This window comes from Chiloscyllium punctatum, chromosome 1 (assembly GCF_047496795.1).
Source record: "Chiloscyllium punctatum isolate Juve2018m chromosome 1, sChiPun1.3, whole genome shotgun sequence".
Classification (NCBI taxonomy): Eukaryota; Metazoa; Chordata; class Chondrichthyes; order Orectolobiformes; family Hemiscylliidae; genus Chiloscyllium; species Chiloscyllium punctatum.
Window position 1 is genome coordinate 120,458,239 of NC_092739.1, and position 23,128 is coordinate 120,481,366.

Sequence of the window (23,128 nt, forward strand, 5' to 3'; positions counted from 1 at the left end):
CCTTCTCAGTAAAACAACTCTTTAATTTTATCTGTTGTGAATTCAGAAGAAGTCACATGATCTCCTTGATTTCTCTATAATTCAGTAATAAATTATAAATACTAAATTAAAGATAGAATCACAAAACAGTGAATAAAGAAAAAAAAATAATTTATATTGTGTTTATCACAACCACCACTTAGCTCAAAGTATATTACATCCAATGGATTTCCTTTGCTATCTACTTGGAAAGTGGATGGGACAGCAATGGAAAAGGAGGAACAACTGTGTGACATTCCAATATGAATTATCTTGCTCTGGAATTCCTACAGGTTCCTCAGTTTATCACATGAAAATGCCTTCAGTACCTCAATTCTCAGCCTAATTCACTGTATCCAGGCTGTAGTCCTTGAGAATGTTATGAACATCTTGATGCTACACTACTTTGGGTAGAAAATCAAGGTTATGACTTGCTGAGTCCCATCTGTTGCAAATAAAGAAAAATAACCTAATAACGGCCTCTTACATCTAATTTTCCAATAGTTTTTTTTTTCTATTTTCTAATTTCACCAATAGTTTAACAATTGAGATTTAATTTCAGCTGATACTTTTAACCCACCTTCTTTCAAATTGGGAGCCTATGATCCTGTTAAATGTTCAGCCAGCCTCTTTTTGTTGCTGCAGTATGGTCTGTTTGGATTTTTCTTTTGCTGGCAAGAATTTTACCAATGTTTAGATAATAACCTCCACCCCACTAAACTAAACCATGGCCATTGATGCATTTGGTATTCTTCAGAAGTCTTGCCCCAGTACTTCACAAGTGAACAAAGATAAAAGGGTTTAATGTCTAATTCAAAATATAATGCAGCACTGCCTTGGTCTTGCAATTGTCTAGGCTGCATGCTACAGATTCTGGAGGGGATGTTTTAACTCACGTGTCAATGATTCAGAGGCAAGAGTACTATCACCGAGCTCAAGCAAATGAAGGCATAACTACCAAGACTATTATGGACTGTGATCGAATGACTCAATAGGGTCAAGTACCTATATCTTAGTATAACAGGGTGTGCTATTCACGAGATCTGGGGGCACAGCATAGAGCCAGCCATAATAATCTTAGACAACTCCATAGTCAACCAGGCAAAAATGAGGACTGCAGATGCTGGAGATCAGTCAAGAGTGTGGTGCTGGAAAAGCACAGCAGGTCAGGTAGTATCCAAGGAGCAGGAAAATTGATGTTTGGGCAAAAGCCCTTCATCATGAATTCCTGACAAAGCTTTTATTTTCTTGGTCCTTGGAGACTGCCTGACCTGCTGTGCTTTTCCAGCACCACACTCTCAACTCCGTAATTAAACCTAACCTATCTTTCTGCCATCTGTCTCATTACCTTGGTCAGCTAATGTTTTGATGGCCTGAAGTTGCTGAACTGCAGCGTCTGTTCATTGTATCTCTATCTCTGGCTCTCCAATAAAATTGTAATGAGATCCAATCTACAAATTGATCAGATTTTCTGTGTTTGGAATCAAGCAAAATATAATAAACACTAATTATTTGATGTAGAACATGCCACAGCCAATAATGATAGCCTGTTTGACATTTTTGTGCTAAATATTTTCTGTTCTTCTCAAAGGAAAACGGATGCCAGACAGAACCACCTCCCAGAGCAAGTTTCGCTTCTACAGCGAATCAGGTGATAATCTGGGCATATATTATATCCTAAAGGCTCAGTAACAAACAAATTATATGCAAATACTTATGAATATCAGAGAAAGAAAAGATTGGAAAGCATTACTATCTAGAAAATGATGTCTGCTGTCAAATGTGTAGACCATTTCATTGTACAAATGAAGTATATGTTGCTGAGAAAAAGGACACATTTCATTAAGCTTTTCTTTCTGTACTGATCAGAACATAGAGTCATAGAGATGTACAGCATGGAAACAGACCCTTCAGTTCAACCCGTCCACACCGACCAGATATCCCAACCCGATCTAATCCCACCTGCCAGCACCATCAGCATTTATACTGTATGAGAGGACAGTGCTGATTGGTTGGGAAATGGACTTTGATTGGTAGAGACAATGCAATGGAAAATTCATTCATTAAGGAAATCAGGTCCTAGAGACTTCACAGCCATAAGCCCCGTTAGTTTTCACAGAATGTTTTCTCTCATAGTCATGATGCCCCTGTTTTTTTTATTTGTCTGTACGAGTAGCCACAGGATTAATATGGCTGGTCTTGTTCAGGCTCAGTTTGACAGATATATCCTGCTGTCCTCAGCCAGCTCAACATTTAATGTTACTGAGCCCTCTAAGTAATGGCTATTTTAGTTCTCAAAGCAAATAACCAATATAACGTTTGACAATATGTTCAATAAGTCTAAGGTACAAAGCTAATATGGTTACCAGCTTGGGCAAATTGATGAATAGATATAGATAGGTTGAGTGATGTGACAAAAATCTAGCAGATAGAGTTTAAGTTGAGAAAATTTGATGTTGTTCATTTTGGCAGAAAGAATAAAAAAGCAGAATATTACTTAAATTGAGAATGACTGTAGAAATCTTACGTGAAGAAGGATTTATATGTTCTAGTGCTTTTTAAAAATATTCTCTTGTGGAACGTGGGTGTCACTGACTGTCCAGCATTTATGGCCCCTCCCTCATTGTCCTCAAGCAGATGGTAGTGAGCTACAGTTCATGTGCTGCAGCTAGTTCCACAATGCCATTAGAGAGGAAATCCAGAACTTTGACCCAGCAACAGTGAAGAAATAGTGATATATAGTATTCCTAAGTCAGGATAATGAGTGGCTTGGAGAAGAACTTGCAGGTGATTATATTCTCATGCGTCTTCTGGCCTTCTTCTGATAGAAGTGATCATGAGTTTGGAAGGTGCTGTCTAAGGATCTTTGATAAATTTTGGCAGTGTATGTTTTAGATAATATGCACTTCTGCTATTGAGTGTGAATGCTAGAGGGATTGAATGTAGTGGATGTAGTGCCAGTCAAGCTTCTTGAGTATTTTTGGAGCTACATCCATCCATCCAGACAAGTAGGGACTATTCCATCACATTTCTGACTTTGCCTTGTAGATGATGTACAGGCTTTGAGAAGACAGGAGGTGGTAACATGAAACACAAATAGAGTATGCAGGTACAGTACAAAATCCAGAAGGCCAATGGGATACTATCTTTTCTGACAAGAGGAATTAAACATAGAATATTATTCTTCAGTTAAATAGGAAATTGGTGAGACAATATCACTGATGTTGTGGTCTCTTTATTTAAAGAAGGCTGTCAATGAATTGGAGGTGGTTCAAACAAGATTGATACCTGGAATCATTCTGTTTAATGAGGATTGTTTGGACAGGCTTGGCTTGTTTTGAAGAGTTTAGAAGAGTGAGCATGACTTGATTGAAGTGTATAAGATTGTGAATGGTCTTGACAAAGTGGAAATGGGAAGAATGTTTTCAATTGTGGATCAGTCTAGAATTAAGGGATAGTGTTATAAAATTAGGGGTTGCCATTTTAGGACAGAGATGAGAATTTTTTTTCCTCTCAGAGGGCTGTGCAATTTTGGAACTCTGTCTCAGGTGCTGATGTAAGTGGGGTCATTAAATATTATTAAGGTGGAGGCTGATTATTTTTTAGCAAAGGAAACAAACATTGTGTGTAGATGGGAATGCAGAATTTGAAACAAACAGGTCAACGTGATCTTACTGACTGGCGGAACAGTCTTGAGGGCTAAGTGCTCTACTTCTTTTTTTATGTTCTTGCCATCTGATATTGCTAGATATAGTACTTGGAAATTAATGATTTTCCATCTTAGTCATAATTTATTTCAATCCATTTTATTTGAACGTTGTCCTGTTTATTAACTATCTTTTGGTGGCTGACAGACCTGACTTGTTAAATATTTTATACTGTTTAAGCTCCACTCGTGTGGAGTGTCTGCTGTCCATCATATTTCTGAGATGCCAAAGATATTAACACTCTCAGTAACTGCTTTATTTTTACTATTTTGCTATTTACTAGTGGGAAATATTTGATGCCTATGAGGAAGTATTAGCAAAACAAGCAATGAAGAAAGAGAAGCAAAAGCCACATACTGTGAAAAAAGATGAAGTATCAAAGAAAAAAATTTCAGCTGTTGAAAGCATGGTAAGTGTTTTATCATATCTAATCCAAAACCAAATCAATGCCTTACATAACGTCTCTAGTGTAGTACTTCAGAATAATGCTGGAAAGCAAACATGACATAGAGTTATTTGTCAATTAACAGTCACCTTCTTAAATTTCTGTCCCTGCTCCATGCACCCCTACCTTCACAACAATTATAAGGAGGCCATGAACACCTTTGCCACCAAAAATTGAACCATTGACTTTGTTTCTCTGCTCCTTTTGTTTGTGCACCAAACAGAGAACCCCTTTGCCTTCTAACTGTTCAGAAGATTTGTTCTTGCATATTGGGGTTCTTTTTTTTGCTCCATAGTATTGCTGAAAGTGGGAACTGATAATGGTGCAAGTGGATTATCAGAGCATCTCAAACCTAAGTAAAGAATGAGGCAGTTTATCTTCTGAACCAATGTATTGTCTCTCTCCTACCATAAAGACAAATTATTCTATTACTCCAGTGGAAATGGAATAAATAGCCATGGTCTATGTCCAGTACTTCAAAGATGCAATGTTTCAGATGATGACTTGTTAAAAAATAGTTTGATACTCTCTTGGTGTCATCCCAGTCAGGTGTAGTAATCAATAGATAAGTGGTATGAGCCATCTGATTTCTTTCCCAGACACACCATTGAATATGTGGTGGCTTGGGTTCTCTCACGCCATTCCTCATTCTTCTAATTTCTGCACAATCCCAGCCACTGCTGTTATGGAGTAGGCCAGACTATTCAAACATTCTTAAGCAGGCAGACCATAACTTTGCAATTTGTTCTGGTAAGTGAACATTACCCAGAGTAAGCTAGCTAGGTTGACTACTAGAGCTTAGAACAGACAAAAACTTATTCACAAAATTACACAATAAAACACGAAGAACTGAATAAGGAACCCCTACAGAACTCAGTCTATCCAAACTAAACTTAATTATGCTGTTCCGAATACACATAACAATCCCAATGAGCAAACTCCCTTGAAAGTCCAGTATTAATGGAACACATGTTTACAGGTTGAGGTTGAATGGCAGAAAGAGAGAGAGAGAGTTTCCACACAGCTCACTGTTGAATTCCTGACCAGTTCAGACTGAACTAAACTGCTCAGCTCAGCTAGGGAGCTGACCATTCCCATTTCTTTATACAGGTCATTTCTAAAACATGACCACTTTAGCCTGAAGTCTCATCTGTTTACATATAAACAAAAGGCCTCTCAAAATCCTTTTCATCTCTGTACCAAACCAGACTGATTGGAGCCCGGCCTGGTTTATTGCCATTCTGAGAAAATCAAGGACAGAGTATCCTTGAGGTGCTGGAAGCCAGATTCTAGATTAGAGTGCTGCTGGAAAAGCACAGCAGTTCAGGCAGCATCCGAGGAGCCTGAAACGTCGATTTTCCTGCTCCTCGGATGCTGCCTGAACTGCTGTGCTTTTCCAGCACCACCCTAATCTAGAACAGAGTATCCTTAAGCCAAGGAACAGCTTTTAGAAAAAAAGGACCAGCTTTGTGACACCTCCCTCCCTTAAAACAAAAATGAACCATCAATATCAAAAGATGGCATCATTTTTAACCCTTCAAAACCCGGTTAGTAGTCTAAGCACACATATACACTATACTAACTATAAACATGTAAACATACACAAACTCATGAAAATTTAGGCCGTGGTACACCCACCACCGAAAATTTCAATATCTCATTCGCGTCTCGATAACACATCAGCAACCACATTTTCGAGACCTACCACATGCACAATTGTCAAATTAAATGGCTGCAGCAACAAGTTCCATCTTAACATTTTTGTCCTTAAAATTTTCCGCAAATGTCAATGGGTTATGATCAGTATATATGATTGTCTCAGATGCATTGCTGATAATAAAAACACTGAAATGTTGAATGCCAACACCAAGCTTAAAGTCTCTTTCTCCACCGTTGAATATATCTGTTGATGAACTTTCAACTTCCTAGAAAAATACCCAATTGGTCTTTCTGTCCCTTCATCATCCTCCTGCAGGAGCACCACACCGACACCCACATCGCTGGCATCAATAGCCACCTTGGAAGGCTTGGTGTAATCTGGTGTGGCTAATACTGGGGCAGTGGTTAACAGTTTTGAGGCTGTCAAATGCCTTTTGACGGTCTTCTCTCTACTGAAACTTCTTGCCCTTTTTTAACAATTTGGTGAGTGGAGCAGCCACACTGCTAAAGTTAGGCACAAACTTTCGGTAAAATCCACTCAATCCCAGGAACCGTAGTCATGTTTCTTTCATTGATGGTGTGGGAAATTCCCTAATTATTTTCATTTTTGTATCTCGTGGGGCCATTTGTCCATGTCCAATAACATGGCCCAGGAAGGTGACTTGTGCTTTGGCAAATTCACTTTTAGCTAGGTTTACCACCAAGCCTGCCTCCGAAGTCGAACGAATAATTCTGATAAATGCTGTAAATGTTCCTTACATGAGTGACTAAAAATCATCAGGTCATCAATATACACTACACAGTTGGGTAATCTGGCAATGACCTTCTTAGTCAGTCTCTGAAATATGGCTGGAGCATTTTTCATACCAAATGGCATGATTTTGAACGGATATAGTCTATTTGGTGTTACGAAAGCTGAAATTGCCTTTGCTCTCTCTGAAAGAGGTACTTGCCAGTAGCCTCTAAACAAGTCCAACTTAGAAATGTAAGTTGCTTGTCCCACTTTTTTGACACAGTCCTCCAACTGTGGAATTGAATGTGCATCAGTCTTTGTAACAGCGTTGACCTTGCAATAATCTACACATAATCTTTGGGTGCCATCTGTCTTTGGCACCGTGACTATGGGTGAGCTCCAGTCACTGTAACTTACTTTGCTAATACTATCTTGTAGCATGCGCTGTAACTTCTGAACCTGTGCTAACTTTAGATACTACGTCTATGAGAAAAATCCTACACCGGCATCACTCCCCACCTCTTCCTCCCCTACATTGATGACTGCATTGGCGCCACCTCGTGCTCCCGCGAGGAGGTTGAGCAATTCATCAACTTCACCAACACATTCCACCCTGACCTTAAATTTACCTGGATCATCTCTGACACCTCCCTCCCCTTCCTGGACCTCTCCATCTCCATTAGTGATGACCGACTTGACACTGACATTTTTTACAAACCCACCGACTCCCACAGCTACCTGGATTACACCTCTTCCCACCCTATCTCTTGCAAAAATGCCATCCCGTATTCCCAATTTCTCTGCCTCTGCCGTATCTGCTCCCAGGAGGACCAGTTCCACCATAGAACACACCAGATGGCCTCCTTCTTTAGAGACCACAATTTCCCTTCCCACGTGATTAAAGATGCCCTCCAATGCATCTCGTCCACATCCTGCACCTCCGCCCTCAGACCCCACCCCTCCAACCGTAACAAGGACAGAATGCCCCTGGTGCTCACCTTCCACACTACCAACCTTCGCATAAACCAAATCATCCGCCGACGTTTCCGCCACCTCCAAAAAGACCCCACCACCAGGGATATATTTCCCTCCCACCCTTTTCCACCTTCCGCAGAGACCGTTCCCTCCGTGACTATCTGGTCAGGTCCACGTCCCCCTATGACCCACCCTCCCATTCTGGCACTTTGCCCTGCCACCGCAGGAACTGTAAAACCTGTGCACACACCTCCTCCCTCACCTCTATCCAAGGCCCTAAAGGAGCCTTCCACATCCATCAAAGTTTTACCTGCACATCCACTAATATCATTTATTGTATCCGTTGCTCCCGATGTGGTCTCCTCTACATTGGGGAGACCGGGCACCTCCTAGCAGAGCGCTTTAGGGAACATCTCCGAGACACCCGCACCAATCAACCAAACCGCCCCGTGGCCCAACATTTCAACTCCCCCTCCCACTCTGCCGAGGACATGGAGGTCCTGGGCCTCCTTCACCGCCGCTCCCTCACCACCATACGCCTGGAGGAAGAACGTCTCATCTTCCGCCTCGGAACACTTCAACCCCAGGGCATCAATGTGGACTTCAACAGCTTCCTCATTTCCCCTTCCCCCACCTCATCCTAGTTTCAAACTTCCAGCTCAGCACTGTCCCCTTGACTTGTCCGGACTTGTCCGACCTGCCTAGCTCCTTTTCCACCTATCCACTCCACCCTCCCCTCCCTGACCTATCACCTTCATCTCCTCCCCCACTCACCCATTGTACTCTATGCTACTCTCTCCCCACCCCCACCCTCCTCTAGCTTATCTCGCCACGCTTCAGGCTCACTGCCTTTATTCCTGATGAAGGGCTTTGGCCCGAAACGTCGATTTCGCTGCTCTTTGGATGCTGCCTGAACTGCTGTGCTCTTCCAGCACCACTAATTCAGAATATGTCTATGAGGATGTTGCTTAATTGGAACAACATCTCCTTTATGTACACCATGCACAATTAGGTTAGTGCTTCCCACTTTATTTCTGCATATTTCCCCCCATGTGATAGTAATAACTCTTTGAGGTCATTTTTCTTGTGAAAGGTAACTCAATAATTTATCCCAATTTTTGCCAACTTCCTCATTGTCCAATTTGATTTGAGCAATGTCCAATTCAGAATCCTCTGCACTTGGTTCTTCCTTCTACGATGTAATCATTAACATCGTCTCCTCTTGCCTTCCTTCCCTATCAAAATACTTTTTGAGCATATTCACATGATACACTCTGTGAGATTTCTTCCTGTTTGGAGTCCTTATCAAGTAGTTCACCTCACTCAATATCTTCTCAATTTGATGTAGTCCACTAAACCTTGGTTTTAAAGGCTCTCTGGTTAATGGAAGTAACACCAACAACTTATCCCCAATTGCAAAATTGCAAATTCGTGATTTGTTATCCACTTCCTGTTTCATTTAAATGCTGTCTAGCACTCATTCACTACAGTTCAGTTCAGCCTTCAACATGTTACCCCCTCGTCCCCAACCCCGTACAACACCGCCCCCTGCCCCCAACCCCGTGCAAAACACCACTCACCGCACCCATCACTGCCCCCAACCCCGTGCAACACCGCTTCCCGCCCACGACACCGCCTCCACCCCAACACCTCCCCCTCTCCCAACCCCGTGCAACACTGCCCCCTGCCCCCAACTCTTTGCAACACCACTCCCCACCCAAAACTGCTCCGCCCCCAACCCCGTGCAACACCGCCCCCTGCCCCCAACACCGCCCCCCCGCCCCAACATACCCCTGCCCCCAACCCTATGCAACATCTCCCCCGCCCCCAAACTCATGCAGCTCTGCCCCCCGCCTCCAACACCGCCACGTCACCCTCAACACCTCCCCTGCCCCAACCCCGTGCAACAATGCCACCCCCACTCCCAAACACCGCCCCTTGCCACCAACACTGCCCCCCACCCCAACTCTGTGCAACAATGCCACCCCGACCCCAACACCGCCCCTGCCCCCAACTCCATGCAACACCTCCAACATTGCCCCCCACCCCCAACACCGCCCTCAACCCCATGCAACACTGCCCCTGCCCCCAACCCTGTGCAACACCACCCTGCCCCTAACCCGTGCAACAACCCCTGCCCCCAACCCCATGTAACAACGCCACCCTTGCCCCCAACAACGCCCCCAACCCCGTGCAACACTACCACCCCCTGCAACCAACACCACCCCCGCCCCCAACACCGCCCCAACCCCACGCAACACTCGCCCCCAGTCCCCAACACAGCTCCCAACCCCGTGCAACACTCCCCTGCCCCAACCTCGTGCAACACCCCTTCGCTCCCATCCCCATGTAACACCCACCACCCAACCACGTGCAACACCGTCCCCGCCTCCAACCCCACGCAACTCTGCCCCCAACACCGCCTCAACCCTGCGCAACACCACCCCCATCCCCAAAACCACCCCAACCCTGTGCAACACCACCTCCCAGCCCCCAACACCGCCCCAACCCTGTGCAACAACCCCCTGCCCCAACCTCGTACCACACCCCCCCCCGCTCCCAACCCCATGTAACACACACTGCCCCCAACACTGCACACATCCGCCCCCTCTTCGGGGCAGTCGGACTGGACACCAACAACAAGACTGCTGCAGTTGTCTTTGTGGGTAAGTCTCCAAATAGAGCATGAGAGCGTACACACACACACACACACAACATTTTACTGCCCTCTACCCTGTACAGGAACATGTTGGAGAGATTATCTGGGGAAGTGGGGTGGGGGGAGGTTAGGATACACCCCTTTGTAGAAATCATGGGAAAGTGTGGGGAGAGAGAGAGGGTGGGAGGTCAGTCATTTGGAGACGATGCCTGTTTAATCACTGTAAACAAAAGACGCGATCACTGTTGGAAACACGTTTTTGATGTAATGTTTCTATCGGGACCTCGAGATCTCCTTTGGATTATCCGATTTTTGGATAATTGGTATTCGAGGTTCACCAAATATCAGACTAAGGTCATTTACATAAAACAAGTTCAGATGACACCACCATAGTCGGTTGAATGCCAAATGGTTTCAAAACAGATGGCAAGTGGAAGACCTGGAAAAATGGTGCACTGAGAACAACATAGCTCTCAATGCCAGCAAAACCAAGGAACTCATTATTGACTTTTGGCCGGATGTTACTCATGCCCCCCTACACATTAACAGCACAGAGGTGGAACGAGTGGAGATTGTCAAGTTCCTGGAAGAAGTCACCGCAACAAACTTTCTTGGACTCTTCATGTGGACGCACTGGTTACAAATGCCCAACAATGTCTCTTCCTCTTCGGGCAGCTGCGGAAATTTGGCATGACAGTGAATACCCTTGCCAACTTTTAGAGGTGCACTATCAAGAGCATTCTGTCTAGATGTGTGACTACCTGGTATGGCAACTGTACCATTCAAGAACGGAGACGGTTACTGAGAGTGATGAACTCGGCCCAGACAATCACAAAGGCCAACCTCCCATCTATAGAATCCATTTCCCAGACCCACTGTCAAGGAAAGGCCGCCAGCATTCTCGAAGATCCTCGCACCCTGCAAATGTTTTACTACAACCTCTACCAGTGGGGAGAAGGTACAGAAGCCTGAACACATGCACCAGCTGGTTTAGAAACAGATTCTGTCCTACTGTTGTTAGAATACTGAATGGACACACAAACTCTCAACATCACCTGTACCTGTGTTTTTGTTTTTGCTGCAGTTTCCCTATTATTTACTTATCTGTGTAACTTAACTCTGTGATCTGCCTGTATTACTCGCAAGACAAAGCTTTTCGCTGTGCCTCGGTGCACGTGACAATAAAATTCAATTCAATTCAATTCTCCAGCTCTATTTAATTGTTCTCTAAAATTTGACACATAGTCCAAATGGTGGTCTCTGAATTCTGACCTATTAATTTTTCCTTAATCAATTTTAACAGTCCTCTTACTTCATGCCCGGGAATTAATTCAAATGGACTAAATTTGGTCGATTCATTCGGTGCATCTCTGATTGCAAAAAGTACAAATAGAACTCCCTTATCCCAATCAACTGGATAATCCTGATCAAAAGCCCTTAATATGGTCTTCAGTGTTTGATGCCATAGTGCTCCTGTGATTCTGGATGGTACGCAGAAGATTTGAATTGCTTTATTCCCAAGTTAACCATAACCTCCTTGAATAGTTTGGATGTGAAGTTTGATCCTTGACCTGACTGGATTTCTTTTGGTAGTCAACATCTAGCAAAAAAATTAAGTAGTTCTTCTACTATATTCCTGTCAGGGTAAAGGGAAGGCTGGTAACTATAGGGAATGCTGGATGACTAAAGAAATTGAGGGTTTGGTTAAGAAAAAGAAGGAAGCATATGTCAAGTACAGACAGGATAGATCGAGTGAATCCTTAGAAGAGGAGAAAGAAAGTAGGAGTATACTTAAGAGGGAAATCAGGAGGACAAAATGGGAACATGAGATAACTTTGGCAAATAGAATTAAGGAGAATCCAAAGGGATGTTACAAATATATTAAGGACAAAAGGGTAACTAGGGAGAGAATAGGGCCCCTCAAAGATCAGCAAGGCGGCCTTTGTGTGGAGCCACAGAAAATGGGGGAGATACTAAGTGAATATTTTGCATCAGTATTTACTGTGGAAAAGGATATGGAAGATATAGACTGTAGGGAAATAGATGGTGACATCTTGCAAAATGTCCACATTACAGAAGAGGAAGTGCTCGATGTCTTGAAACGGTTAAAGGTGGGTAAATCCCCAGGACCTGATCAGGTGTACCCGAGAACTCTGTGGAAGCTAGAGAAGTGATTGCTGGGCCTCTTGCTGAGATATTTGTATCATTGATAGTCACAGGTGAGGTGCCGGAAGACTGGAGGTTGGCAAACGTAGTGCCACTGTTTAAGAAGGGAGGTAAGGACAAGCCAGGGAACTATAGATCAGTGTGCCTGACCTCGGTGGTGGGCACGTTGTTGGAGGGAATCCTGAGGGACAGGATGTACATTTATTTGGAAAGGCAAGGACTGATTAGGGATAGTCAACATGGCTTTGTGTGTGGGAAATCATGTCTCACAAACTTGATTGAGTTTTTTGATGAAGTAACAAAGAAGATTGATGAGGGCAGAGCAGAAGATGTGATCTATATGGACTTCAGTAAGGCATTCGACAAGGTTCCCCATGGGAGACTGATTAGCAAGGTTAGATCTCATGGAATACAGGGAGAACTAGCCATTTGGATACAGAACTGGCTCAAAGGTAGAAGACAGAGGGTGGTGGTGGAGGGTTGTTTTTCAGACTGGAGGTCTGTGACCAGTGGAGTGCCACAAGGAATGGTGCTGGATCCTCTACTTTTTGTCATTTACATAAATGATTTGGATGCAAGCATAAGAGGTACAGTTAGTAAGTTTGCAGATGACACCAAAATTGGAGGTGTAGTGGACAGCGAAGAGGGTTACCTCAGATTACAACAGGATCTTGACCAGATGGGCCAATGGGCTGCGAAATGGCAGATGGAGTTTAATTCAGATAAATGCGAGGTGCTGCATTTTGGGAAAGCAAATCAAGGCAGGACTGATACACTTAATGGTAAGGTCCTAGGGAATGTTGCAAAACAAAGAGACCTTGGAGTGCAGGTTCATAGCTCCTTGAAAGTGGAGTCGCAGGTAGATTGGATAATGAAGAAGGTGTTTGGTATGATTTCCTTTATTGGTCAGAGTATTGAGTACAGGAGTTGGGAGGTCATGTTGCGGCTGTACAGGACATTGGTTAGACCACTGTTGGAATATTGTGTGCAATTCTGGTCTCCTTCCTATCGGAAAGATGTTGTGAAACTTGAAAGGGTTCAGAAAAGATTTACAAGGATGCTGCCAGGGTTGGAGGATCTGAGCTACAGGGAGAAGCTGAACAGGCTGGGGCTGTTTTTTTTTTCCTGCCGTGTTGGAGTCTGAGGGGTGACCTTATAGAGGTTTACAAAATTATGAGGGGCATGGATAGGATAAATAGGCAAAGTCTTTTCCCTGGGGTTAGGGAGTCCAGAACTAGGGGGCATAGGTTTAGAGTGAGAGGGGAAATATATAAAAGAGACCTAAGGGGCAACTTTTTCACGCAGAGGGTGGTACGTGTATGGAATGAGCTGCCAGAGGAAGTGGTGGAGGCATTTGGATGGGTATATGAATAGGAAGGTCTTGAAGGGATATGGGCTGGGTGCTGGCAGGTGGGACTAGATTGTGTTGGGATATCTGGTCGACATGGATGGGTTGGACCGAAGAGTCTGTTTCCATGCTGTACATCTCTATGACTCTATGTACCCTTTTAGCTGTGATGTTGTGTAATGGAATTGCCTCTGGAAATCTAGTCGACACATCCATTATTGTTAATAAATACTTATTCCCACTTTTTGTTTGAGGTAGGGGAGCAATACAATCAATCAAAACTTTTGTGAATGGTTGCTTAAATGCTGGCATAGTTATTAAAGGTACAGATTTTATTAGTCTGTGGTTTTATGATTGGCAGACATTTACGACCTGTCTCGCAAAATTCACCTACATCCTTGTGTAGTCCAGGCCAGTTAAATTGTCTTTGTATTTTAGCTTGTGTTTTCCTCACCCTAAATGACCTCCATGTGGTAGCTCATGCACCACTCGCAGCTCCTCCTATCTGTACCCTCCTGGCAAAACAATTTTATGAATCTCTGCCCATTTCTTGTCTGTTTGAATATGTGATGGTCTTCATTTCCTCATTAAGACATCATCTGTTCAGTAATAACACAGGAATGCATTCACTTCCTTTCTCTGTAAATGCCTTTTGGTAAAACTGTTTTAAGTTCTCATCTTTCTGCTGTAACTCAATCAGCTTAGCAGAGCTAATGATTCTGGCATGTTTACGTAGTTACTCCTTCTCTGTTCTACTTATCTGATCAATAAAGGTCTCAGATAACACTATGTCAGCTTCCTTATTTGTGCCTTTTGATCCCTCCTGCATCAGCCTGTGCCTCTGTGATCTTTTGATCACACAATCAGGGAAATTTCCTGGATAAACATTCTCCATGTTTTCAGTTGCCAGTATCTCCACTAGCTTTTCTACAGGAGTAGGCAGCACGATTTTACTGCTCCTTGAATGCTGCCTGAACTGCTGTGCTTTTCCAGCACCACTCTAATCCAGAATCTGGTTTCCAGTATCTTCAGTCATTGTTTTTACCTAGTGAATCAGCTATATCATTTTCAAGGACAAATTGTATTCCTGGATCTGAGAGTTTGTCCAGTCCTCCTACCACAAATTCTCCACTCTTTTCTGGACTCTCTTGCCTCACTTTACATAATTGAGCACGTTTTGTCTCACCATGAATTCCTGTTACCAGTACTTTTTCTGACAATAGGAGTACATATCGCCTCATCCTTCAGCATTACAGACTGAGAGGATCTTGTGTCCCTTAATGTTGTAACCTCCTTACCTACTACTCCTGGCCTATGTGAATAAACTTTACTCTTGCATATATATTTTTAAGGCGATCTGGCACTTCCTCCTTAATCAACCTCTGATCATCAGATACACTCTGAGGCAGTTGTCTAACTTTTCTTGTGTTTTTTGTTATTAGTCCAACAAAACTCCCAGGCTTGTCTGGTTTTCCTCCAGCTGGCTTTCTCCAAGCCCACCAACACTGTGATTTTGTGTGGCCCACATTATTACAATGAAAATACTGGAGGTTTTTAACTTCTTTGTCCCCCTCAAAGGTTTCTTTTTTTACCTTGTGGTAAGTTCTCCTTATGATCTTCACTGAGATCTACCTTTCCCTTTCCACATGAGGATTTCTCTTTGCCTCAATTTCGATCTCTCATGGACTGAAATTGATTCTAGAAGCCAAAACGTGTTTTATTGACCAGCTCATAATCATCAGCTACTTCAGCTGCTAACTTGCTATTTTAACACTCTGCTCTTCCACATGAGTTCACACTACTTCAGGCAGTGAATTTTTGAATTACTCCAAAATAATTACCTCTCGAAGGGCATCGTAGGTTTGCTTGATTTTTAAAGCTCTTATCCATGTATCGAAATGACTCTGTTTGATCCTTTCAACCTCAAGAAAGGTTTGACCTGGGTTCCTCCTTAGATTCCTGAAACGTTGTCTATGGGCTTCTGATACAAGCTCATATGCACTTAAAATGGCTTTTTTCACCTCCTCATCTTCCCCAGATACTTCCTCTGATAGTCATGCAAATACCCCACGAGCCCTTCCTACAAGTTTCATTTGGATCAATCAAACCCACATTGCCACTGGCCACTGCATTTATTTAGCCACTTTTTTAAGTGAGACGAAAAAGGCTTCCATATCCTTATCATCAAATGTAGGCAATGCTTGAACATACTTAAACAGTTGCTCACTAGGCTTCTGACTACCAGTCTTGCTCATCCTCACTCTCTTCCTTACTAAGCCTACCCTCAATCTTTATTTCCAGCCTTTTAAGCTGACTTTCCTTTTAAAGTCAAGATTAGAGCGGTGCTGGAAGAGCACAGCAGGTCAGGCAGCATCCGAGGAGCAGGAAAAATTGACATTTCAGGCAAAAGCCCTTCATCAGGAATTTTGCCCAAAACATCGATGTTTCCTGCTCCTCAAATGCTGCCTAAACTGCTGTGCTTTTCTAGCACCACTCTAATCTTGGCTCCAATCTCCAGCATCTGTAGTACCTACTCCTGCCTTTCCTTTTTAAGTGTCAGATTTTCAAGTTCAAAAGCTCTCTCTTCTTTCTCTTCTGCTTCAAATCGTACCTCAAACTGTTTCATTTCTGCTGCCCTTTCCTTATCTCTCACCTCTGACTCAAACTGCTTCATTTGCAATTGAATTCTTGCCATCCCTATAGATTCTGAGGGTTTCTCCAGCAAGTTTAAATACTGAGCTACTGCTGCAATTATTCCTCCTTTCCTCACAGAGGTAGGCAGTTCCAATTCCAAGTTCTCTGCTAATTTGGTCTTATTCACTTTTTTTCAAAACTTCCAAAGTCACCGCATTCACATCCAGAAAACGTTTGGCAACTGAAAGGGTCATTCCTATCCGAAGCTTTGTCTACCCAACCAAACCAATACCCAAAATAAAGACACTAGCATCTACCACTCGCTGTTTAAAATCCCACAAAGAGCTCCCAATCTGTTATGGACTAGGCCAGACTACTCAAAACATTCTTAAGCAGACAGCCCAGACCATAACTTTGCAATTTGTTTCAGTAAGTGTGCAGTGAACATTACCCGGAGTAAGCTAGCTATGTTGACTGCTAGACTTTAAAACAGACAAAAAATTATTCACAAAATTACACAATGAAACACAAAGAACAGAATAAAGAACCCCAACAGAACTCAGTCTATGCAAACTAGACTTAATTATGCTGTTCCGAATACACACAACAGTCCCAATAAGCAAACTCCCTTGAAAATACAGTATAAATGAAACACATGCTTACAGGTTGAAGTTGAAGGGCAGCTCACTGTTGAACTCCTTTCCAGTTCAGACTGAATTAAACTGCTCAGCTCATCTAGAGAGCTGACCACTCCCCTTTCTTTATACAGGTCACTTCTAAAACATGACCACTTTGGCCTGAAGTCTCATCTGTTTACATTTAAACAAGATCTCTCTAAATCGCTTTCATCTCAGTCCAGCCTGGTTTACTAACCCTCTGAGAAAATCAAGGGCAGAATATCCTTGAGCCAAGGAACAGGTTTTAGAGAAAAAGGGACAACTTTGTGACACTGCTTCCTGTGCTTCCCTTCTAATAGATCACTGTTTACACTCTTCTAAAGATACTTTTCTACAGAAACTTTTGCAATGGAAACATTATTGTTATATTTTACCCACCACACCACTGAGTTGTTGACAGAAGTTTCCAAAGGTTTTAAGGTCTGTTCCAAAGTGGTGCCTTCCATATTCTTAAATGCCTGTAAGTGGACAGGGATGACAAACCAGCTGCTTCCAGAAGTATTGGTTCACTTCTTTTAGCTTAATGTTTTATGTGTCTCCCCCTGAACCCTACCAAGGTATTACAGAAGTTTGTGAAGTGACTTGGAGGTCATAATCCATTATTGAGACTGATGTTGCATCTGACGCTGATGCCCCCCCACCAGATTTGCTTGTTTAAATATGCAGGCGTCTAGTTCTTTACTGATCATAGAGTCATAACGCACGAAATTAAACTCTTCAATCCAACTTGTCTTAAACCGATCTAGTCCCATTTGTCAGTATTTAGTCCCTATCCATCTAAACTCTTCCTGTTCATGTACCCATCCAGATACCTTTTAAATATTGTAAATCTACTCAACTCCACCATCTCCTGTCATAGTTTGTTCCATACATGCAACACTGTGTGAAAAAGTTGCCCCTCAGGTCCTTTTTAAATCTTTCCCCTCTCAATTTAAACCATTGCTCTCTCATTTTGCACTCCCCTACCCTGGAAAAAATACTTTGGCTTTTCACCCTATCTATGCCCCTCATGATTTTGAAAACCTCAGCCCCCAATGCTCCAGAGAAAAAAGCCCCAGTCTATTCAGCCTCTCCCTGTAGTAGAAACCCTCTAATTCCTGCAAGACTCTTGTAAATTTTTTCTGAACCCTTTCAAGTTTATTCTATAAATTCAGGTTTTAAAATGATATGCCCGACTAAAATCACAGCTACATAGATGGCAGTCTGAGCAGAACAGTAGGAATATAAAAAGCCTCAAAAGTCTTTCAGAACAAACCTTTCTTCTAAAAGAAAAAGACATGGATATGACCAAGTTCTTCTTGTACTCTGCCAGATTTAGTTTATTCTCCTAAAACAAAAGATGTCTCAAAGATTGCTCAGCAGTCAACTTCTGAGCAATCTTTTCATAGCTATCTCCTGGAACCAAGAGAAAAGTGTTCCCTGTCCTTCCTCTCCACATCATACCTGATCTAAGTGAGTGAAAAAATCAGTGTTTCACAGCATATACAACATACAAAAACATGCCACTCAGCAGAACTGATAGAAAAAAAAGCCATCAGTCTCCAACAAGTCAGTATTCAGAATAAACCACGTACTGTATTATATGACTGCTCAAAAATAGCTAGCATAATTGGTTGTTCACTGAACTGTGCTGTAACAGAAAGAACACGTATGAAATAGATTATCACCTTTGTCACTCTTAGCACATTTTGCATCCACAGAACTTCCTCCACTCTTTTGCTTTTTACTGGTTTCTCGACTGGAACTGAATTCTTTCTCTTAGTCTGTAAAATAAACAAAGAACACATCATACTAATTAACTTCTAATTAAGATATAGAAGAGACAGTACGAACTCAGAGGATAGAGCAAAATATAAAAGTACTAGGTTTCTTGTTGCCAAGAATTTCTATTTCGAGGTCAATTACCTTGATAAGACCATAAGACCATAAGACATAGGAGCAGAAATTGGTCCATTCAGCCCATCAAGTCTGCTGCACCACTCGTAGCTGATACATTTCTCAACCTCATTCTCCTGCTTTCTCCCCATAATCCTTGATCCCCTTGACAATCAAGAACCTATCTATCTCAGTCTTAAATATACTCAATGACCAGGACTCCACAGCCTTCTGTGGCAATGAATTCCATAGATTCAACACTATCTGGCTGAAGAAGTTTCTCGTTATCTCCATTCTGAAAAATCTTCCCTTTACTCTAAGGCTGTAAGGTCTGCTAATGGTTTACCAATTATCAGTCCAAACCTGAATATTGTCCGGGTCTTGTTACAAATGGGCATGGAGTCCTTCAGTGTCTGAGCTGTCACAAATAGTACTGTGCAATTATTTATAATGGTATTAAATGATTGCTTAACAACATTCCTCTCGATAAATATTTGTTACTCTTTGTTTATTAATACCTATTTGTTCCAGAGTGATGATATTTCAAGAGTTAGTAAAGTTGCCAAAATAGTGGAACGGATGGTGAACCAGAATTCTTTTGATGACATTCTACAAGGTAACCTAGAAATTTAAAATTGAAAACAAACAAAATAAGGATGAAATACACATCTATTAATCCTAAGCATCTATTTCATTCAAAAGAAATTGAATGGCGATTTGATAAAGATCTACAAGGTTAAGGGAAAGCTGTTACACTAGGCTGATTCAGCAAGAACTTGGGGGCATAGATTTAAGGTATTGGTGAGTGTTGCGGGGAGTTGTGAGGAAGAGCTTTTTTTATTTAGCGACAGGTAATAATCTAAAACTCATTCACCATGAGATTACTGAACCCAAAAATGTCAATATAAATTAAACAGAACTTGGGGGAAACAAACCTGTTGGATGGTGGAGATACAAGAGAGGAATGGAAATAACTGGGTTGCAACACAGAGAAATGGCATGGATTCAGTGAACCAGATACCTTGTGTGCCATGGCGAATCTCTGAATTAAAGTTGAAATATACACTCTTAAACTAATATGCTATTTTACATCCTGATATTTAACTGACAACAGGGACATGGTAGCATTTTGGTAATATTATGAAAGTAGAAATCCAGAAATCCCAAGCTACTGGTTTGGGGACATGGGTTTGTATCCTGCCATTCCAGGTGGTGACATTTAAATTCCATAAAAAGCCAAAATAAAAGACTAGTCTAATGGTGACCATGTAACCACTGTCTATTGTCCTAATAAGTTCACTAATATTCTTTAGGAAACAAAATCTGTCAGCTTCACCTGGTCAAACCTACCTGTGACTCCAGACCCACAGCAGTACAGTTGATCTTTAAGAGTCCTTTGGGCAATTAGGGATGGACAATAAATGCTGGCCTGGCTAGTGATGCTCACATGCTGTGAATGAATAAAGTAAAACTACCATGTGAATGACTATTTGTTCCAGGATTTTCAACCTTAATCCAAAATAAAGAAAAGCTTCTCATTTCACTGTTAAGATTGATAGCAGAGGTGACTATGGCATACTTGGGTGTTGAGGGCTGCTATAGACTTCCCTATGAATGCCCATGCAGAGCAAACTCAGTCACTGGGATAGGAGGCAGCATATGGGGCTCATTGCAGACAGGTCTGATAAGTGTGAGTATTCCGAGCCGAGTTCTCACTTTCCTGTGCCTTTCTTCTCCCTGACCAATCCATATTCCTTGGTTAGCCAAGATCAGGAAAGTTATTTTAGTGCTCAGTGAGGAACAGAAGGGCTAAAGTGAGGCTTCCTTCATTTTCATGTAAAATGTGGTGTCCAGCAATTGGTGATGTCTAAGCTATGCTTGTTTCATAAAGGTTGCCACTTTTTCGATGGAAGTAAACATCAGCACAAGTGCCTGAGCTTTTCTAATTATGTCAATTCATAAATAAAACTGGAAATAAAACTGGCTTATGCTAACAGTGAGATAAGGAAACAAGTCTCAAAAATAATTTATATTATCAATCTATGAACTCCAGAGGAAAGGAGATCAGACACAATAAAAAATTGACCAATGTTTCAACACAAGATAACATTCCGTTGTTCGCATAAACCAGTTTCAACTCTGACAATCTGTCTCTACTGAAAAACAAAAGAAATATTTTATTTGTCCAAGTTCAGTTGCCAAATTTTGAATTTTCCATATTTAATCTGTACATTTTTAAACAATAGTATCTTTCCATCATTATGTGTTAATTCAGTGTTCATTTTTTATTTTCTTAATGTAGATTTTAAGTATTTTGAAGATCCTTCTGATGAATTCCGGGATCAAGAAGGCACTGTTCTACCTCTGTGGAAATATTTTTATGAGAAAGCTAAAAGATTGGCAATTACTAGCATGTGTTGGTGAGTATTATAAAATGTAAAATGCAATGTAAATCCAACAAATGGCAGTGAAAGAATAAAGAATTGCGTTTAGATGATATATTTGATATATTTGTTACTTTTGTTAAAACCTCTTTTTCTTACGCAGCGAATACAAACTTTAAATGAGGTCAATAATGAGTCAATTTCTTCTACTAGTCAGACTGCAAGGGAAACTCTGTTATTTTTTCAATAATAAAATTTAACTTTTAAACCCCACCTGAACCAGACAAATAGGCAAAGTATGTTTATTTTTATATCTCATCCAAAACATAATACCTCTCACAATATCTTAATAATTCCGTGTTGTTATTCTATCAGCCTAGATTATGTACTCAAGTTCAGAAAATTGAGTTTTAAACCATATTTTTCTTCAAAGGAGATAGATATGGAGATCAAAGAAGAGGAAGTCACAATATTTGTTAAATAAGACCATAAGACGTAGGAACAGAAATAGCTATTCGACCCATTGAGTCCGCTATTCAATCAGATCATAGATTATCTGACAATTAGAACATAGAACATTACAGCGCAGTACAGGCCCTTCAGCCCTCGATGTTGTGCCAACCTGTGAAACCAATCTGAAGCCCATCTGACTAACACTATTCCAATCTCATCCATATGCCTATTCAATGACCATTTAAGTGCCTTTAATTTGGCGAGTCTACTTCTGTTGCAGGCAGTGCGTTCCATGCCCCTATCACCCTCTGAGTAAAGAAACTACCTCTGACATCTGTCCTATATCTATCACGCCTCAATTTAAAGCTATGTCCCCTTGTGCTAGCCGTCACCATCCGAGGAAAAAGGCTCTTACTGTCCACCCTATCTAACCCTCTGATTATCTTATATGTCTCAATTATGTCACCTCTCAACCTTCTTCTCTCCAGCAAAAAATCCCTCAGCCTTTTCTCATAAGACCTCCCCTCCATACCTGGTAACATCCTGGTAAATCTCCTCCTCCAAAGTTTCCACATCCTTCTTATAATGCAATGACCAAAGCTGTACGCAATACACCAAGATGGGGAGTAGAGACAACCCTGGAAATTATAGACCTATGAGCTTTACTTCAGTTGCGGCCTTACTCTGGTCGCACTAGAGTTTTGTATAGCTGCAGCATGACCTCATGGCTCTGAAGCTCAAATCCCTCTACAAATAAAAGCTAACACATTGTATACCATCTTAACAATCTTATCAACCTGAGTGGCAACTTTCAAGGATTTCTGTACCTGGACACTTAGATCTCTCTGCTCATCTACACTATCAAGAATCTTACCATTAGGCCAATACTCTGCATTCCTGTTACTCGTTCCAAAGTGAATCACCTCACAATTGTCCGCATTAAACTCCATTTGCCACCTCTCAACCCAGCTCTGCAGCTTATCTATGTCCCTCTGTCACCTTTGTCATTATCCATAACTCCATCAACCTTAGTTTCATCCGCAAATTTACTAACCCATCCTTCTACGTCCTCATCCAGGTAATTTATAAAAATGACAAACAACAGAGGAGCCAAAACAGATCCTGCAGTACACCACTAGTAACTGAACTCCAGGATGAATATTTCCCAACAACCACCACCCTCTGTCTTCTTTCCATGACCCAATGTCTGATCCATACCACCAAATCACCCTCGATCCCATGCCTCCGTATTTTGTGCAATAGCTCCAATGAGGAAGCTTATCAAATGCCTTACTGAAATCCATATACACCACATCAATCGTTTTACCCTTATCCATCTGTTTGGTCACCTTCTCAAAGAGCTCATTAAGGTTTATGAGGCATGACCTACCCTTC

The 23,128-nt window shown here is 41.9% G+C and overlaps 1 protein-coding gene across 4 annotated transcripts in view; it reads left to right on the plus strand.

Annotated features, from left to right (window-relative positions):
* dnai1.2 (dynein, axonemal, intermediate chain 1, paralog 2) overlaps positions 1–23,128 on the plus strand; it is a 286,217-nt gene that overhangs the window by 62,128 nt on the left and 200,961 nt on the right. For 3 of the 4 annotated variants that reach the window (XM_072573170.1, XM_072573151.1, XM_072573179.1), the window contains 4 exons: positions 1,610–1,669; positions 4,009–4,134; positions 19,428–19,512; positions 21,199–21,316. In XM_072573170.1, coding sequence (XP_072429271.1) covers positions 1,610–1,669; positions 4,009–4,134; positions 19,428–19,512; positions 21,199–21,316 — 389 coding nt within the window. The remainder of the gene's footprint in view (positions 1–1,609; positions 1,670–4,008; positions 4,135–19,427; positions 19,513–21,198; positions 21,317–23,128) is intronic. The other variant, XM_072573160.1, reaches the window with a different exon arrangement.